The 16,168-nt window shown below is 37.6% G+C and overlaps 1 protein-coding gene across 3 annotated transcripts in view; it reads right to left on the bottom strand.

Moving 5' to 3' along the window:
* The window catches only part of LOC106870780 (dual specificity mitogen-activated protein kinase kinase 5), a 25,145-nt gene extending 9,108 nt beyond the window's left edge, over window positions 1–16,037 (bottom strand). For all 3 annotated transcript variants that reach the window (XM_089363866.1, XM_089363865.1, XM_089363867.1), the window contains exons 1-12: window positions 15,040–16,037; window positions 12,940–12,988; window positions 11,217–11,284; window positions 10,080–10,149; window positions 8,940–8,980; window positions 7,715–7,776; window positions 7,061–7,165; window positions 6,241–6,280; window positions 5,538–5,606; window positions 4,231–4,312; window positions 3,244–3,354; window positions 2,269–2,342 (exon numbers count right to left, since the gene is read on the bottom strand). In XM_089363866.1, the coding sequence (XP_089219992.1) occupies window positions 2,269–2,342; window positions 3,244–3,354; window positions 4,231–4,312; window positions 5,538–5,606; window positions 6,241–6,280; window positions 7,061–7,165; window positions 7,715–7,776; window positions 8,940–8,980; window positions 10,080–10,149; window positions 11,217–11,284; window positions 12,940–12,988; window positions 15,040–15,138 (870 nt within the window). In that variant the 5' untranslated portion in view covers window positions 15,139–16,037. The remainder of the gene's footprint in view (window positions 1–2,268; window positions 2,343–3,243; window positions 3,355–4,230; window positions 4,313–5,537; window positions 5,607–6,240; window positions 6,281–7,060; window positions 7,166–7,714; window positions 7,777–8,939; window positions 8,981–10,079; window positions 10,150–11,216; window positions 11,285–12,939; window positions 12,989–15,039) is intronic.
* Window positions 16,038–16,168: the final 131 nt, after the last annotated feature.

The raw sequence follows: 16,168 nt of genomic DNA, 5'->3' as shown, positions 1-16,168 counted from the left end.
AATGAGATGTGTAGGGCACTTGGTTGAGCAAAAACTTACCTTCTTATCTTCAAAATCCAGGGCTATTATGCAATACAACAACAACAACAACAACAACAACAACAGCAATAACAAAAAAATCAAAAACATTTAGAAAAATATAAATATGTCCCAGAAAAAAATAAAATATGAAAAAAGGAAAATCCCTTTAGAAAATAAGCAATTATTGACCCCTTCCATAAAACAACAAAACATTTTGTTTCTGTTCCTAGCGGAAAAACAAAACCAAAAGAAAACTCCAAAATTTCACAAAATAAAATAAAAACGGAATCACCAAGCAAAGAAATACAAAAAGTGAAAGAGGTGGACGGAAAATTAAGGGTTTTATATCTTGACCAATTGAGAGGTCCCAAACCCCAGTTGAACCGTCCAACTCATGCTAGCATGGAAAACGGATGTTAAACGATGATGATGATGAGATCCATTGTCATTTGAACTAAGATTAACCCAAGAATCTCTGAGATTGTGACAATATGGTCAAAAATCCAGTGGAAAGCAAAGGTACAAAAAAAAAAAAACTCTGATCAGGGCAAAAAAAGAAATGATATGCAATATATGATTCAGTATGCTCTTGTTTTACCTTTGTTTTTTTGTCTTTATTCATTGCCTTGTTTTGTTTTTTTCCTTATATTGCTATTTAATCTGATGGAGATTTGACTGCTATTTCTGACAAGTGGAGTTACCACCTTGAGGTTCTATTGTTAGCCTATCGTTATCATTATGTTGATGATGAGAGTGCTTTTGTGAACGAGTAGTGACAGACAGAAAAGAAAGATAAAAATTAACAAATATACACACATACATATAAAACCTGAAATTTACTCTAAACCATCTTACCTTTAATTTTACCATCATCCAAATTGCTGCATTTAAGAGGGGAAAAAAGATAAAAAAAACAATAAAAAAACATGAATAAATATATTTTTGTCTTTCATTTGCCTTCCATTTAAAAAATAATTCTATTAAATTGTTTTTCAAAAATGTCAAAAAAAAAAAATATTGGAAGATGTCAATCTTTATTACACTTCCTTAATTAAATGCAGGTCTTCATTAATTGAAGCGCTGTTGAGAGAGGTCAGTCAACACGCCCATAATACCAAAGATTCTTTGAAAGCTGCCATAATCAGAGTAATGTCCAAAATGAACCAGGACCACCTGTTTCAAGCATGCAGATGATTTAGATCTCATATAGAGGCAGTTGTTGAAGCTGAAGGTGGCTTTATTCAATAACATTATAGAAAAGACAGGTTATTTTTATCCTCATAATAAAGTTATTATTTGTTATTATATATCTGTTTTTGAATAAACATAAATCCGTCCTCAAATGTCTTACGCACCCTGCATATATAATTATTATTCAAGGCAGTTTCATTTGACCCCCATGCAACTTAACAAAAGCCTGGCTTGTGAGGTACAGGCAGCCACCTTGAGCCTAATGAACAAGGTTTCTGCAAGGAGCCTAAGAACTATGGAACTTTAACTGTTTTAAATAATAATACATGTAACCCCTATTAAATAAGTTGAGTGCCCCTTTTCTTTCGTTTGTCCACTCATAAGCTGATTTTGTGCCTGACATTCATTACTAAAGGCTAATTTTAATCTAGATGGTCCCTTCTACCAAACCTGACTCCATAATAATAATATCTACTAGTAGTAATATTTTCAGTTATAGCTAAAGTACTTTTGTGGATTGCTTTTAAGATTGGTTTCAAATTTTGGCACAAGGCCTGCAATTTTGGGGGAGGGGTTAAGTCAATTACATCAAACCCAGTGTTCAACTTACATTTATTTTATTGATCTTGAAAGAATGGAAAGCAAAGTCAACTTGGCAGAATTTGAACTTAGAATGTAAAGACATGAAATGCTGCTACAGATTTTGGTTAACGATTCTGCAGTGTTAACGATTCTTGCTGCCTTGATTGCTTTAAATATTACTTGCTTCCGAGCACTAAAACCCTTTTTTCCTAAATAGGCACCACAGAAATTGCATCTGATATATTTATGTGTCTTTTATGGCATCAAATGCAGTATTAATCCTGAGAGGAGAACAATCAGTTAGGGAGAGAAAAAAACAAGCACTAAAAACATAAAGCATGGAACTTTAGAAATGGTCAGGTAGAAGAATATGAGGACGTGGCACCTGTAAACAGAAAAAGAGAGAAAAATACAACAAAAACAACAAACTTAGAAGCAAAAATAAAAATGAAATAAAGCAAATATTTTTGTTACCTGGGTGCTTACACCAAAATCACATAGCTTCACTTCTCCTTTGGAATTGACGAGGATATTAGACGGTTTCACGTCTATGGAGAAAGTGAAAGTAAAACAATGATATGGTCAATCCACGTTGCTCCATAAGGAGCATAAGGCTGTTTTCCTGGTTTCTCTGGAGTATACGTTCCCTCCTGGATGGGACGCCAGTACACTGCAGGATTACTCCCTGTTACCAGTGGAGTGGACTGGAGCAATGTAAAATGAAGTGGTTTGCTCAAGAACACAACGTGTTGCCTGGTCCAGGAATTGAAACCACAATCACATGATTATGAGTCCAACACCCTAACCACTAAGCCATGCACCTCCACAAAAAGCAAACGTAAAAAAAAAAGACAATATGGAATACAAATGGCAAAAGTTTTCTAAGCTGGAGGAGGAGGAGGTATACACTTGATTTGACTGAGCCCAGTACACAACTGGTACCATATTTTGGGGGGAGGGGTTAAGTCAATTACATCAACCCCAGTGTTTCACTGGTACTTAATTTATTGACCCTGAAAGGATGAAAGACAAAGTCAACCCCAGCGGAATTTGAACTCAGAACGTAAAGACATGAAATGCTGCTAAGCATTTCACCTGGCATGCCAATGATTCTGCAAGCTCGCTGCCTTAATAATAACAACAACAACAACAATAATAATAATAATAATAATAATAATAATAATAATGATAATAGTAATAATAATAAATTATTAGACTGGCACAAGTCCAGAAATTTAATGGTGAGAGAACAATTGATAATATTAATCTCATTTCGTGACTGGTATGAATTTTATTGACCCATAAGGATGAAAAGCAAAGTTAATCATGGCAGGATTTGATCTCTGTATATAAAGGGTTGCAACTAAATACCACAAGGTATTTTATCCAGTTCTCTGACAATTCTATCAAGTTTTAACACATGTGTAAGAAGACTGGAAAGAACTTTACCTCTGTGTAAGATTTTCAGACTCCACAGGTATTGCAACCCTTGCACGACCAAACAGGTGATTTTACCGAGGACTGACTGTGGCACTTTTCCATATTTGTCTAAGGAACCACCTGAAGAACAAAAAAAAAATGCAAGAACAGAATTGTCAGAGTTTAAGCTTTTGAATTCATGAGTAGACTTCAGTGACTGATTTCATTTGACTATTCTCCTTGAAGACACAAAAGTCAATGGCCACAGGGTTTTCTATCTCCATCCTGTGGCCTCCCACTCGCTCTCTCTCTCTCTGTCTCTCTTTCTGTTGCACTTTCTTCAGGTGAAGCAACCGTGTATTTTCTTTGCGGTAGCACACCTGTTTCTGTTTTCATTCCTGATCTTTCTCTCTCCGGCCAGGTAACCTTGTACTTCCTCCACAGCAAGACACCTGTATCTGTCTCACTGTCACCAATGCCTCATCCCCTCTTAAAAGTTTTTGTCTTGCAAGTACTTGGTGACCCTGTCAATGCAGGTGCCACTTAAAAGCACTCAGTCCACACTGTAAAGTGGTTGGTGTTCAGAAGGGCATCCAGCTATAAAAACTGACCTCGCCTGTGTTTATGCCACGTAAAAAGCACTAAGTCCACTCTGTTGAGTGGTTGGTGTTAGGAAGGGCATCCAGCTGTAAAAATCCTGCCTAAACAGTCACAGAAGTCTGGTGCAGGCTTCGGCCTGGCTGGCTTTTGTGGTACCATCTCACCCATGCTAGCATAGAACACGGACGTTAAATGATGATTATAATGATGATGATGATGATGAGCTCACTAATTGGCAGGAGCATTCTTATTTTCAGTTTTGAGCACAAAAGCATGTGGTCACTCATTTCTGCATCTTCCAAGGTTATAGTTGAATGAAATCGAGCCAATGTTCCACCCACAGGCATGTGTCTGAGTGTATTGGTGTGCATGTAGATTCAAAGATTGCTTAAAAGGAAATTTTCATGGGAGACTTACCATCCATGAATTCTGTACAAATTGAGATGCGGTTCTCAACAAAAAATGCTCCATAAAATCCTATAATAGCAGGTGAATGGCACTGTAAATGAAGGACAAAAAATATGGATGAATTACATGTGTGTATGTGTGTGTGTGTATGTATGTGTGTGTGAGCATGAGTGTGTGCGTGTGTGCACGTACATGCATGTATGTGTATAGGAAAATTGACGAAAAGAGTACAGTGGGGATGTGAAAAAAATCTGACACTTTGGACAGAATTTTTCTTCAAAGTAAAGTTGAAAGGAGTGAAAGCAAAGAGAGACGATGAGTAAACTGTTGTCTAAATTACGCAAACATGAAAATAACACTGACACCACAATTTAACCAAAATTACATAAAAATATCTAGAAATACTAAAGAGTAAATTTACTCAATAAAATTGCCATTAGCTTCAACCACAGCCCCTAAATGACTGCACCTCTTCTGGATGGAATCCTTGTTTAAGTTGGTGAATGTTGCCATAATCCTTGCCTTCAGTTCATCTTTGGTGTTACAAGGAGTTTTGTTGGTCTCTCACTCAACTGCACCCCACACATAATAATAACGAAGGGGGCTGCAGTCTGGAGAGTTAATTGGCCAGATGTTAGGGGTAATATGGTCACAGATATTGTCTGACAGCCATGACTGGCTTCTCTTGCTTGTGTAGCATGGTACAGAGTCCTGTTGCTAGACATAGGGTCTTCTAGTAGTGAACCTCTTAATTCAAAGCAACACTACATCCTCCAGGCACTTGATGCAGGCCTCCTTGTTGAGTCTGAGGCCGTGTGGGAAGATGGACGAAGGCATAACATCGCCATCACTAGTGACCACTCCAAGCACCATGATGTTGACTGGATGTTTGATTTTTATCACTTTTGGTACATGCTCTCTCCTCAGATTGACACCCAAACACTCTGAAATGTTTGTACTGGAGCTTCTGGTGTAAATGCCAAGCAGTACAGCATATCGTTTCCAAATTTCTGGCAGAGTGAATTGTGTCATGATGCTGTTTATCTCACAGATGGTGCCCAACTGACCCTACTATACTGTGCAGTCAACAAAATCAAAAACAAACAATGCACATGCGTGAAATTAAAAATATAAAATGGTGACAATTTACTCATCACACCCTGTACACACACACACACACACACACACACACACACACACACATATGTATGTATACATGTATGTGTGTATGAAATACAGATTACTTGTTCAGAAGAGTAGAGGCTATAGTAGTGGTGGTGGTGGTGAGACAGATAAAACATGGTAATATAGTTTACCTGACAGAGTATTTCCAACTCCGAAATAATTTCAGACTGAGTTTCCTGAGTGACATCTAGTTGAATGACCTGTGGCGACAAGATGATATAGTCAATATACTAGTGTGAGTGTCTGCTGAATATATATATATATATATAGGCACGTGAGTGAATGGACAAATGAAAAAAGTGACACTCAACACATTTAGAAATGACACTGATGAAACTAGCATTAACTCTTTGGGTCATTCAATTTCTCTCAACTAATTAACGAAATGAGTGAGTAAACCTATCAATAACGAACCTATAATTTCTAATGGAAACAGCTGTAAGCCACATTTACTGCAATAAAGGAAAATATTATTTACACTTTGTCTAATCATCATCATCATCATTATCATCGTTTAATGTCCACTTTGAATAAAAGTGATGATGATGACAATGATGATGATGATAAGGAAGAGGAGGAGGAGGAGACAAGGCATAAATAATAGTCATTACATATTTTTCTTTATTGATATATATTTATATATATATAAAATGTGGTCTGGAGTATGTGCTACACACACACACACACACACACAAAGAAAAATGTCATAACTGGAATGTCTTTTGATGATGTGTTCGCTCACCCTGCATCCCTGCCAGGGTTGATTTCAATTTAAACCCAACAACAACATCAAAAACATGAACAATTCAAGGGGCCATTCGAGGAAATACTTACTTTCACAGCCATTATTTTCTGAGTTGGTATATGCAGGGCTCTGTAAAACAAAAACAAAGAAATTATATATAATATATATATATATATATATATATATATATATATATATATATATATATATATATATATACATATATATATATATACATATATATATATATACATATATATATATAGCATGGAAAGCGGACGTTAAACGATGATGATGATGAGATATATATATATATATGTAGCCACTTTAATAAAAAGAATAGTAGGAATTATAATGGAAAAGAAATAAGGAAACACAGAATTGGAAGGGAGAGGTTAGAATGACATGGCAGAGAGTAGAATAAAACAGAGATGATAGAATTAAGTGCCGAATAAAATGGAATCTGACAGAAGAGAACATGGCAGGATTACACAGAATAAAATCAACAATTAATTAATACTGCATTCAACAGGATTTGAACTCACAACTTACAATCTAGCAATCTGAGCGTTCAGGATAACTTAATATGCATATATGTTTGTGTGTTTCTGTTTTGACCAAAGTCAGCCCTGGTTGAGCAGATCTGTGCTTAAGGGCATTCTAGCCATAGCACTCCAATCTTTGTAGATACAGATCACATGGCTAGACTACATTATACAAGATGTCCTTCATTTAAAAAAATCTTTCTGTATGATAATAGAGTGTAATTTGGCTGCTATTTCTAGCAGGTTGTAAAACAGCATAAAGATTCCCCTCATTGGCTCACATGTGTGTGTGTGAAAGAGAGAGTTTTCCTCTTCACAGAAATGAAATTAGAAAGGCTACATGGCGAAACATGGACATACGAACCTGTTAACCTTCCCACTGCTTCCAAGACCAATAACCTCTATCACCTTCAGGTCGTCTTCTGCAATGTTTCCACATGCTAAAATGTCTTTGATATTTTGGGCAGAGCTGGGAATAAAAACACAGAGACAAAGAATTTAAACAACAACAACAACAAAAACCCCCATGTCTCATGGAACCAATCAACAACATCCTCCAAACCATTCACCCACAACAGTTTCCTCAATGTGTCTTTTGTACCACAACTCAAAGGGCCATTGTTCTTTCAAACTGGTTGCTTTTCTTTCTTTTTTGAAGGCTCACCTAATTCATCCTTCTCTTCTCTTTTCTCTTTATTGTGCCGCTGCCACTGCCGCCCAAAGCCTTGAGGCTGGATTTGGTAGACGGAAACTAAAAGAAGCCCGTAGCATATATATATATATATATATATATATATATATATGTTTGTGTGTCTGTGTTTGTCCTCCACCATCGCTTGACAACCGATGGTGATGTTTTTATGTCCCCATAACTTAGCGGTTCGGCAAAAGAGACCAATAGAATAAGTCCTGGGGTCAATTTTCTCGACTAAAAAGGCAATGCTCCAGCATGACCACCACAGTCAAATGACTGAAACAAACAAAAGAACAAAAAAATAAAACACAAACATTGGCTTACCGTTTCTTTTTTGGTACATTCATAAGTCGGATAAAAGATACAGGGAGCTGACGCGTGTTTATCTACAACAACAGCAAAAACAGAAACAACATTAAACGCAAACACCAAAACAGAATCAAGTTTAATATTAGTCAGGAAACAGCAACTGCAAAAAGTTCAACAAGTGTACAAATACTGGGGGTTTTCTGAAAATCTGCCCAGGGCTGTTAAACGGAAAATTCTACTTTGCAAAACTATTTTTTGGCTTAAATAATCCCCCACCTATAATAAGCGCCCATTGGTGGTAATATGGAAGTTTAAAAGCACTCAATTTTTCACCAATGGTATAGGATCGTTGAACACGTTTTGATGTATTTTCTTTCGACTCCATTATTGGGAATAAAAATCCTTTGAATTTATCTACAGATGTAGAGCAAATGAACGTCTAAAAACAGAATGCAAACAAGAACACTAACTCTGTTTCAATTTTTAACCACAAATAACCACCCATCCAAATAAACGCCCATGGGGGAAAACCCTTGTACTAATTGCTTACATTGGCACAGGTTTGTAGGGGGCATTACCACTACTTATTCTATTGACACCTCTTCCTCTTCCTCTTCCGCTACACGACAGGTAAGGTGGTCAATCCAAATGCAAGATTTGAACTCGGAATTCGAAAAGATGTAGGACAATGCAGTATGACATGTTGTCCAGTGAGTTAATGATTCTGTCACTGACCATTTCCTGCCAAGACCTGTCTTAAGTTGATAAATTAGATCACCGGATGCACTGACCCATCCTCCACCTCCTCATTGTCCTCATCATCATCAACATCAACAGCAGCAGCATTGTCTTAATGTTTACCTTTCTATGCTTACATAGGGAGGATGAAATCTGTTGAGATAAATTTCCTACAGCTGGATGGCCTCACCTGTTTCCGACGAACGTAATGCCTCTCCCATGACCAGACTTGTTTCCACAGAAGTTTGGAAACGAAAAACACTGCTTGTATGAAAGAGACACTCATTTATAACAATTACGCGATGTCAAAGCAAGGAGAAAGTGACACACACACACACACACAAGTGCAGGGCTGCATGAAGCTTAAATGCCAGCTTTGACATGGTTTTGTACACACCCATTCTGTTCTCCCGTCTGATTGTAACATCTGCATTCTCCTCCACCCCTCCCTCTCTTTCTCACACGCAGTCACCTTAGCATAGCATATTTCAAGAGTACTTACTGTTAAACCATGAATATTCCGGTGCTGTGGAGACTTGCAAACTAGAAAACATGAAATTAGAGAAAGAAATAATGTCAACTGGTTTTAAATGTAGATTATTTTATACACTACATCATATCAAAGGATGCCGCCAAAAGTCTAGTTTGACCATAACTGCATGAGAGACGAATACTTTAGAGCCATAGTTTGTTTTTCTCCAAAGACTTTTGTCTCCCTGGATTCACACACAGGGTAACAGGGACGCAACTGATAAGTGCCAGGGTATATCCTCCATGGAGGGCATGCAAAGTGTATCTCCAGAACCCACTGACGCTTTGAGATACCCTGGCAAGTTGGACTGTAGAGCTTTGAATTACAGTGTGAGGATGTGGATATGATGGGGAGGAGTTTTGGTGAGTGAGAGAGAGGCTGCGTACTTGCAGGAAAGACTCACACTAGGCTGCTCCTCGTGTCTCTTTATGTGTTAGATAGTAAAGACCCCCTTTGGTCATGAATGACCATGGGATTCCACGGAGAAAGTTCCCCTCTGAGGCATAAGTCCGGGCAAGGTTGTTTATGGAAGACCAGCAGTCGTCCATGTATGCCAGCCTCTCATCTCCATGCCACCGATGTTATCCAAGGGAATGGCAAAGGCCGATACAGCTTGGCACCAGTCACATCGCAACTCATTTCTACAGCTGAGTGAACTGGAGTAATGTGAAATAAAGTGTCTTGCTCAAGAACATAACACACAATCCGGTCCGAGAATCGAACTCACTATCTCATGATTGTGAGCCTAATGCTCAAACCACAGCCAGTAGCAATAAGCTATAAACATTGTGACTACCTCTGTTATAACAGTTTGGTACTACAAATTACTTATACAATCCATCCAAAAGGCTTCTCCACAGTTTCCACTTACCCAATTTCACTCACCTGAATTGGTTCTGAGACAGGGATATGGAAAAAAACAAAAAAACCCGCCAGCCCAAGGTATCACACAATAGCATTGAACATGTGACCTCATGATTGCAAAATGAATTAACTACGGATAAAGACATAACAATAAAAAAGGTTGTGTCACAACAATCTGAAGGCATTGTTAAAATCAGTAGAGACAGGATTCATTTCAAAAGCAAGTAACATAAGTGACAATCATACCTTTTGGATAAACAATAAGAGGAGGTAGAAGGCCACGGACCAAATCTTCTTCTTTAAGGCTGTTGAAATACTGTAAAGAAACAATAAGATTTATAAGATATTGCAGGTGGGACAAAAGAGCTGGAATTTTTCCTGTTCTGACATCTGAAGGAGTGCATATGCTGAGAGTATCTCCCCTTGAAGTCACTGGTCACTGTGGCTGTATAGCGTTTTGTAATATCATTGGGTGATGTGAGGGTGTCTCTATTGGCCATGACCTTTGAGAGGCAGTAATACTCCAAGTGGACAGTTGGCAGGATTTCAACAATTGCAAAGGTGAGTAGTGAGTACAAATTGTGTAGATGCATGTTTGTTTCTATAGCAACATGCAATATTGGAAGCAATGTTATCTATACATGATGGTACTGCCTTTTTTGGCATGCCAAATATGCACTGATAACTAAGTGGGATTAATGACCAGCTTTAACTCTGGAAGTGTTTCCACTCATTATCTGCTGTTGTTGAATTATTAGTACTCCAGCATGACCAGAACTAACCAATAGGACTTGAATTCTCTCTGCAATAAAGAAGCTATTTTGGGTTTTTTCTCCCCTTCTTTGATGTTGAATCTCTGAAGAGATGCACATGTTTTCACATCCACAAAACTTCATGTAAGATGAGGAACTAAGTAAATCTTTTACTCACAATGAATATAACCGTAACTATACGTGTTGTATGCTACTTCCATTTGGTTGAGATGTCTGATGCCTTGTTCGACTGAAGAAGATCTGTACTCCACAGCAGAAATGTTAAGACCGGTCTCTCTGGTGGTGTAAAACACCCAATTGGTTGTCACAGAGAAGTGCCTGTGCAGTGCCACATAAAAGCATCCATGTGGTGCACTTAAAAACTCCTATGTAGCACCATGTATAAGAACCCAGAACACTCTTTAAAGTGGTGGGTGTTAGGAAGGGCATCCAGTCATAGAAACCATGCCAAATCAGACTGGAGTCTGGTGCAGCTCCCCAGCTTTGGTCAAACCGTTCAACCACCGTGGATAATGGATTTTAAATGATGAGGATATATATATATATATATATATATATATATATATATATGTATGCATAAGAATACAAAAGGGATGAAAATTCAACTCACACTAGTCAACATAGTCTGCAGCTCATCATCACTTCGAACGGTGATTCTTTCACCATCTTCATCATCATCTGGAATGGAAATGAAAGTGTAGAAAAAAGTGAAGGAGAAATGTAGCTAAGGATATGTGTATGTGTATGCATGTATTTATGTATTTCTGTGTGTGTGTGTGTGTGTGTGTGTGTGTGTGTGTGTATGCATGCGAGTGTGTTCATGCATGTTTTAAAAGAATTTTTGTGTCTTCTGATGTGGTGGAAATATGAAATTTTTTAGAAATGGACCAATGGGAAGTTGTTGCATGATAAAATGATTTGAACTTGGAACCAGGAAGGCAAATCAGTCCGTTTGATGCTGTTTCCTTGGCTATTTCGCTGCCCTAATAAATAATAAACATTACATATTTGTAATAAAATTGCTTTTTCCCATGAAATGCAACACCAAAATTAAAATTATCAGTCACCTGTGTTGCTACCACGTAAAAAGCATCCATACAGGTACCACATAAAAAGCACCTCTGCTGGTGCTACATAAAAACCACCTTATGCTTGTACCACATAAACAGCACCCATGTTGATGTCACATGGAGGTGGGTGGAAGTAGTTGAGAAGGAAAGTAGCAAGATTACGGACAAAATAGATAAAGTTCAAGAAACATAACATCTGTTGGCAACAAAAGGTTTCTCTCTTCATCATCATCATCACCACCACCACCGGCCCTCTTCCACACATTACATCACACCACCACGCACACACTAGCACTGACCACTTCCCAGCCCCACATCCTCACACCTACACATACAAACACATCAAGGTCACCAGCCCTCTTCCACGCACATACATACTCTCTTATACACATGCACGCACACCTTCGTTTTGGGATCACGACTACTTTATTATCTCCCTTTCTTCCTAGCTCTCCTGTGTGACCCTCTGTCCAGCATTCGCCATGATAAATCGCTAGCCACTACACATTCTTTATTTTCTCTCCTTGTTTCTTTCTGTGGAAGAGCGTAGGCTCGAAACATTAAAGACTTTTTCACTTCCCGAGCATTAAACTAATACACCTGTTTGTTGTCTACACCACCTGTCTTCGTCTTTTGTATTTTTGTGAATTCTCCCCATACATTACATGCTCATGTGGTCGCACCGGTTGATCCTGTCTCCTCTTTTTCGGATTCTCTACCTGAACTTTCTACTACCCTTCAGCTGCACCTCTTCTGCCCATAGATTACACTGGATTCCTCTGTTGATATATATATATATATGTATGTATGTGTTTATTTTTGTCTGTGTTTGTAACCCCACCATCAGTTGACAACCGATGTTGGTATGTTTACGTCCACGTCAATTAGCGGTTTGGCAAAAGGAACCGATAGAATAAGTACTAGGCTTACAAAGAATAAGTCCTGGAGTCGATTTGTTCGACTAAAGGCAGTGCTCCAGCATGGCCGCAATCAAATGACTGAAAGAAGTAAAAGAATAAAAGGAAAGAAAGAAACGATGTACTGCTAACTACGGTTCGCCCCCAGCTGCCACCCTCTTTCTGATGGCCCCTAAAATGAGAAGGTCTGACATAAATCATGACTGTTGCCTTTTCACCATTAAGCAAAAGGCAAAAAAAAACCCCAAACAAAAAAACAAAAAAAAAAAAACTGAAAAGGAAGTTGGATTAATGATTAATCGTTTTAAGAAAAGGAGAAGAGTGTTCAAGAAGGGAGACAACTCACAATCAAATGCTGTCAGTGATTTATTCTGTAACACGTTACCGATCACTTCCTGCGTAAGATAAGACAAAAGAGATAAGTGAAAGTGTGCACACACATTTATGCACAACACAGAGTATATTAGAGTATTCAAAGTGATTAGTAATATAATTAATATAATTTATATTCGTTCTTCACTCGTTTATTACTGTTCTTATTCTAACTCATATCCATTGTCCGGAAATCTTTCGTCACACATCTGTGACCTCTTCAGCGACACTTCCATCCTCGTGTGTGCTGTTGTTCCGCTTGACTAACATAATTTAACCCCTTTGATACCAACCTGTCTGAGACTGTCTTCAGTCTTATAAATTAAAACCATCCATCAAAATTTTAAGTTAATTTACATAGGCGCAGGAGTGGCTGTGTGGTAAGTAGCTTGCTTACCAACCACATGGTTATGGGTTCAGTCCCACTTCGTGCACCTTGGGCAAGTGTCTCCTACTATAGCCTCGGGCCGATCAAAAGCCTTGTGAGTGGATTTGGTAGACGGAAACTGAAAGAAGCCTGTTGTATATAAATATATATATAATCCAAGAAAGTTAGGGGTTGTGAATCCAACCCACTAAGGGATAATATCTATCCAATATACTGGCAGAAGGATACCCAATTATTATTACACTTGTGTTTTTACCAAGTGCAACCATTTGGGCAAAGTGTCTGATCTGAAGTTATCTTCTTCCATTCCTCTTATCAATCTCTGAAACACTGGACCCCGTCTCTCCTCTTTTAACTAAGCTATCAAGAGTCTTGTAGGTTTCACAGTAATGGAATCACTTCCCTCTACAGATAAAACATTGGTAAATGATAATTTATGTACAATAATGGTGCAGCTCTGAATTTTTTTACAATAAGGCTGCATAAAATACATGCATTTGTTGTATTGTTCTAACTGCAGTTGAAGACTGCTTCAGCACTGCAGTAATTTACTTCATATCGATGCTGCAGATGATGATGATGATGATGATGATGATGATGATGATGATGATGATGATGATGATGACGATGATGATCTTTTAATGTTGAATTTCCATGCTGAAATGTGGGCTAGATGGTTCACAGGATGTGCCAGACTGGAAGATGGAATTGCGCCCCCAAAATCTATTTCGTAATGGTTTCTATAGCTGGATTCTCTTCCTGTTGCCAATCACTCTACAGTGTATTGGGCGGCGCATTTTTCATGGCACTATATCACAAGACGAAGATATAAGATTTTTAAGACATCAAATGGCTATGAGGGTCCAGTGGAGTGAAATAGGAATCGAAGGGGTCCATAGGCACACACACACACACACACACACACACACACACACACACACACACACACACACACACACACACACACACACACACACACAAAAGGCTGAGAACCATTGCTTTAGATGAATTCTAGCAACTGGCTGGATAAAATAACCTTCAAATCATTTACATACATTCAAAGGGAATGTTGTTTAAGAATAAACTATGTTATAAGACATTAAACATTCGATTTAATATAGGGACTTTCTCCATTCACTGTTATTTTGTTTATGTTTATAAACGAGTATTTGAAAAAGAAAAAAAAATCGATAATTTAAACACACATTATAAAGAGAAGAAAGTTATCAAAATATCATTGGAAGTGTGTGTTGGCGAGTCCATGTGAAAATATATCGACATGTAATAATGTTTATGGGCTAAACTTGTAAACATACCAGGACATAAACCTATACGCTTAGATGCCATACGAATGTTTATTTTGATATTTGTACATGTAAATGATGCGATCACACAATTTTATGGATGTGTGCGTGTGTGTTAGTATATACAGGGTGCCCACAAAGTCTGGGTACATGAAGTAAATAAAATCATGACATAAACAATTCAATATAAGAAATAATAATTTCTTAAAGCATGAGTTAATCCCAATGTACCCAGACTTTGTGGACACCCTGTACACACACACACAAACACACACACACACACACACACACATATATATATATATATATATATAAACACGCCTACATTTCTTCCTGCCATTCATGTTGATCAAGTAAAATGTTACATTGAAAAGACACTCACCAAAGATTGTCTAAACGTCATCAGATCAGGTCGAACCATCCAATCCATGTCTTGCTCCGTCTCAGTTCGAATCCGTATTGTCAACAATGGTAGACTCATTTCTCATGTGATTGGTTTTATTTTCATCGATGAACAGATTATAAACACCAACTCAAGAAATAGATTTACACGGAAACGGTGATTCAGCAAAAAACATCCCCATATGCAAACATTACCGGTTATATCATTTGATGAAATTTTGTGTTATGAAATAGAATTAAAGAATATATGAAAATACAACTAGCATTAGAGCTAACGTGGAAGCATATACAATACATTAGGCATGGTCGCTCAACCTATAAGAAAATAGTTCCCAAACTTTCAAGCTACACGAACGATAGTAAAATGTATAATATGTAATATAAGTAAAGTTTAAGACGGAATTTTGGAGTTGCTATTATTACCATATAGAGATAATAGAAAGAAAGAAAAAAACACACACACGGAAGTGAAGGTCAAAAACGAATAACGTTTGAAAAAAAAAAATCAGAATTGGAATTCCTATTCTATGAAGCAAACAATAAAGATAAGAAAAAAAAAAATTAAGATAAAGCGCTGTAGTGGCTGTGTGGTAAATAGCTTGCTTACCAACCACATGGTTCCGGGTTCATTCCCACTGCGTGGCACCTTGGGCAAGTATCTTCTACTATAGCCTCGGGCCGACCAAAGCCTTGTGAGTGAATTTGGTAGACGGAAACTGAAAGAAGCCCGTCGTATATATGCATTTCATTTCATTTCATTTCATTTCAAAGTTTCAGCTCAGAGCTGCGGCCATGCTGATGCACCACCGTGTTGCTACACTGTTATTACAGGGAGCCTCTTACAATATGTGGCACTTGGTGAAGAATGGAGTTTGATTTAGCAACTCTCATTTGCACCTCCTGCCGCGAGGTAGGTTCATCTGGGACTCTCGATAGGAAGAGATCCAGCTTTGATTTAAAAACTCCTACATCTACTTTGTGCAGATTCCTCAGGCTCTTATATATATATATGCATATATATATATATATATATATATATATATATATATATATATATATATATATATATATATATATATATGTGTGTGTTCATATATACATATATAATA

Source organism: Octopus bimaculoides, chromosome 15 (genome assembly GCF_046866305.1).
Source record: "Octopus bimaculoides isolate indiv1 chromosome 15, ASM4686630v1, whole genome shotgun sequence".
Taxonomy (NCBI): domain Eukaryota; kingdom Metazoa; phylum Mollusca; class Cephalopoda; order Octopoda; family Octopodidae; genus Octopus; species Octopus bimaculoides.
Note: the sequence above shows the minus strand (reverse complement) of the source record. Positions and strands in the feature narration are given on the sequence as shown.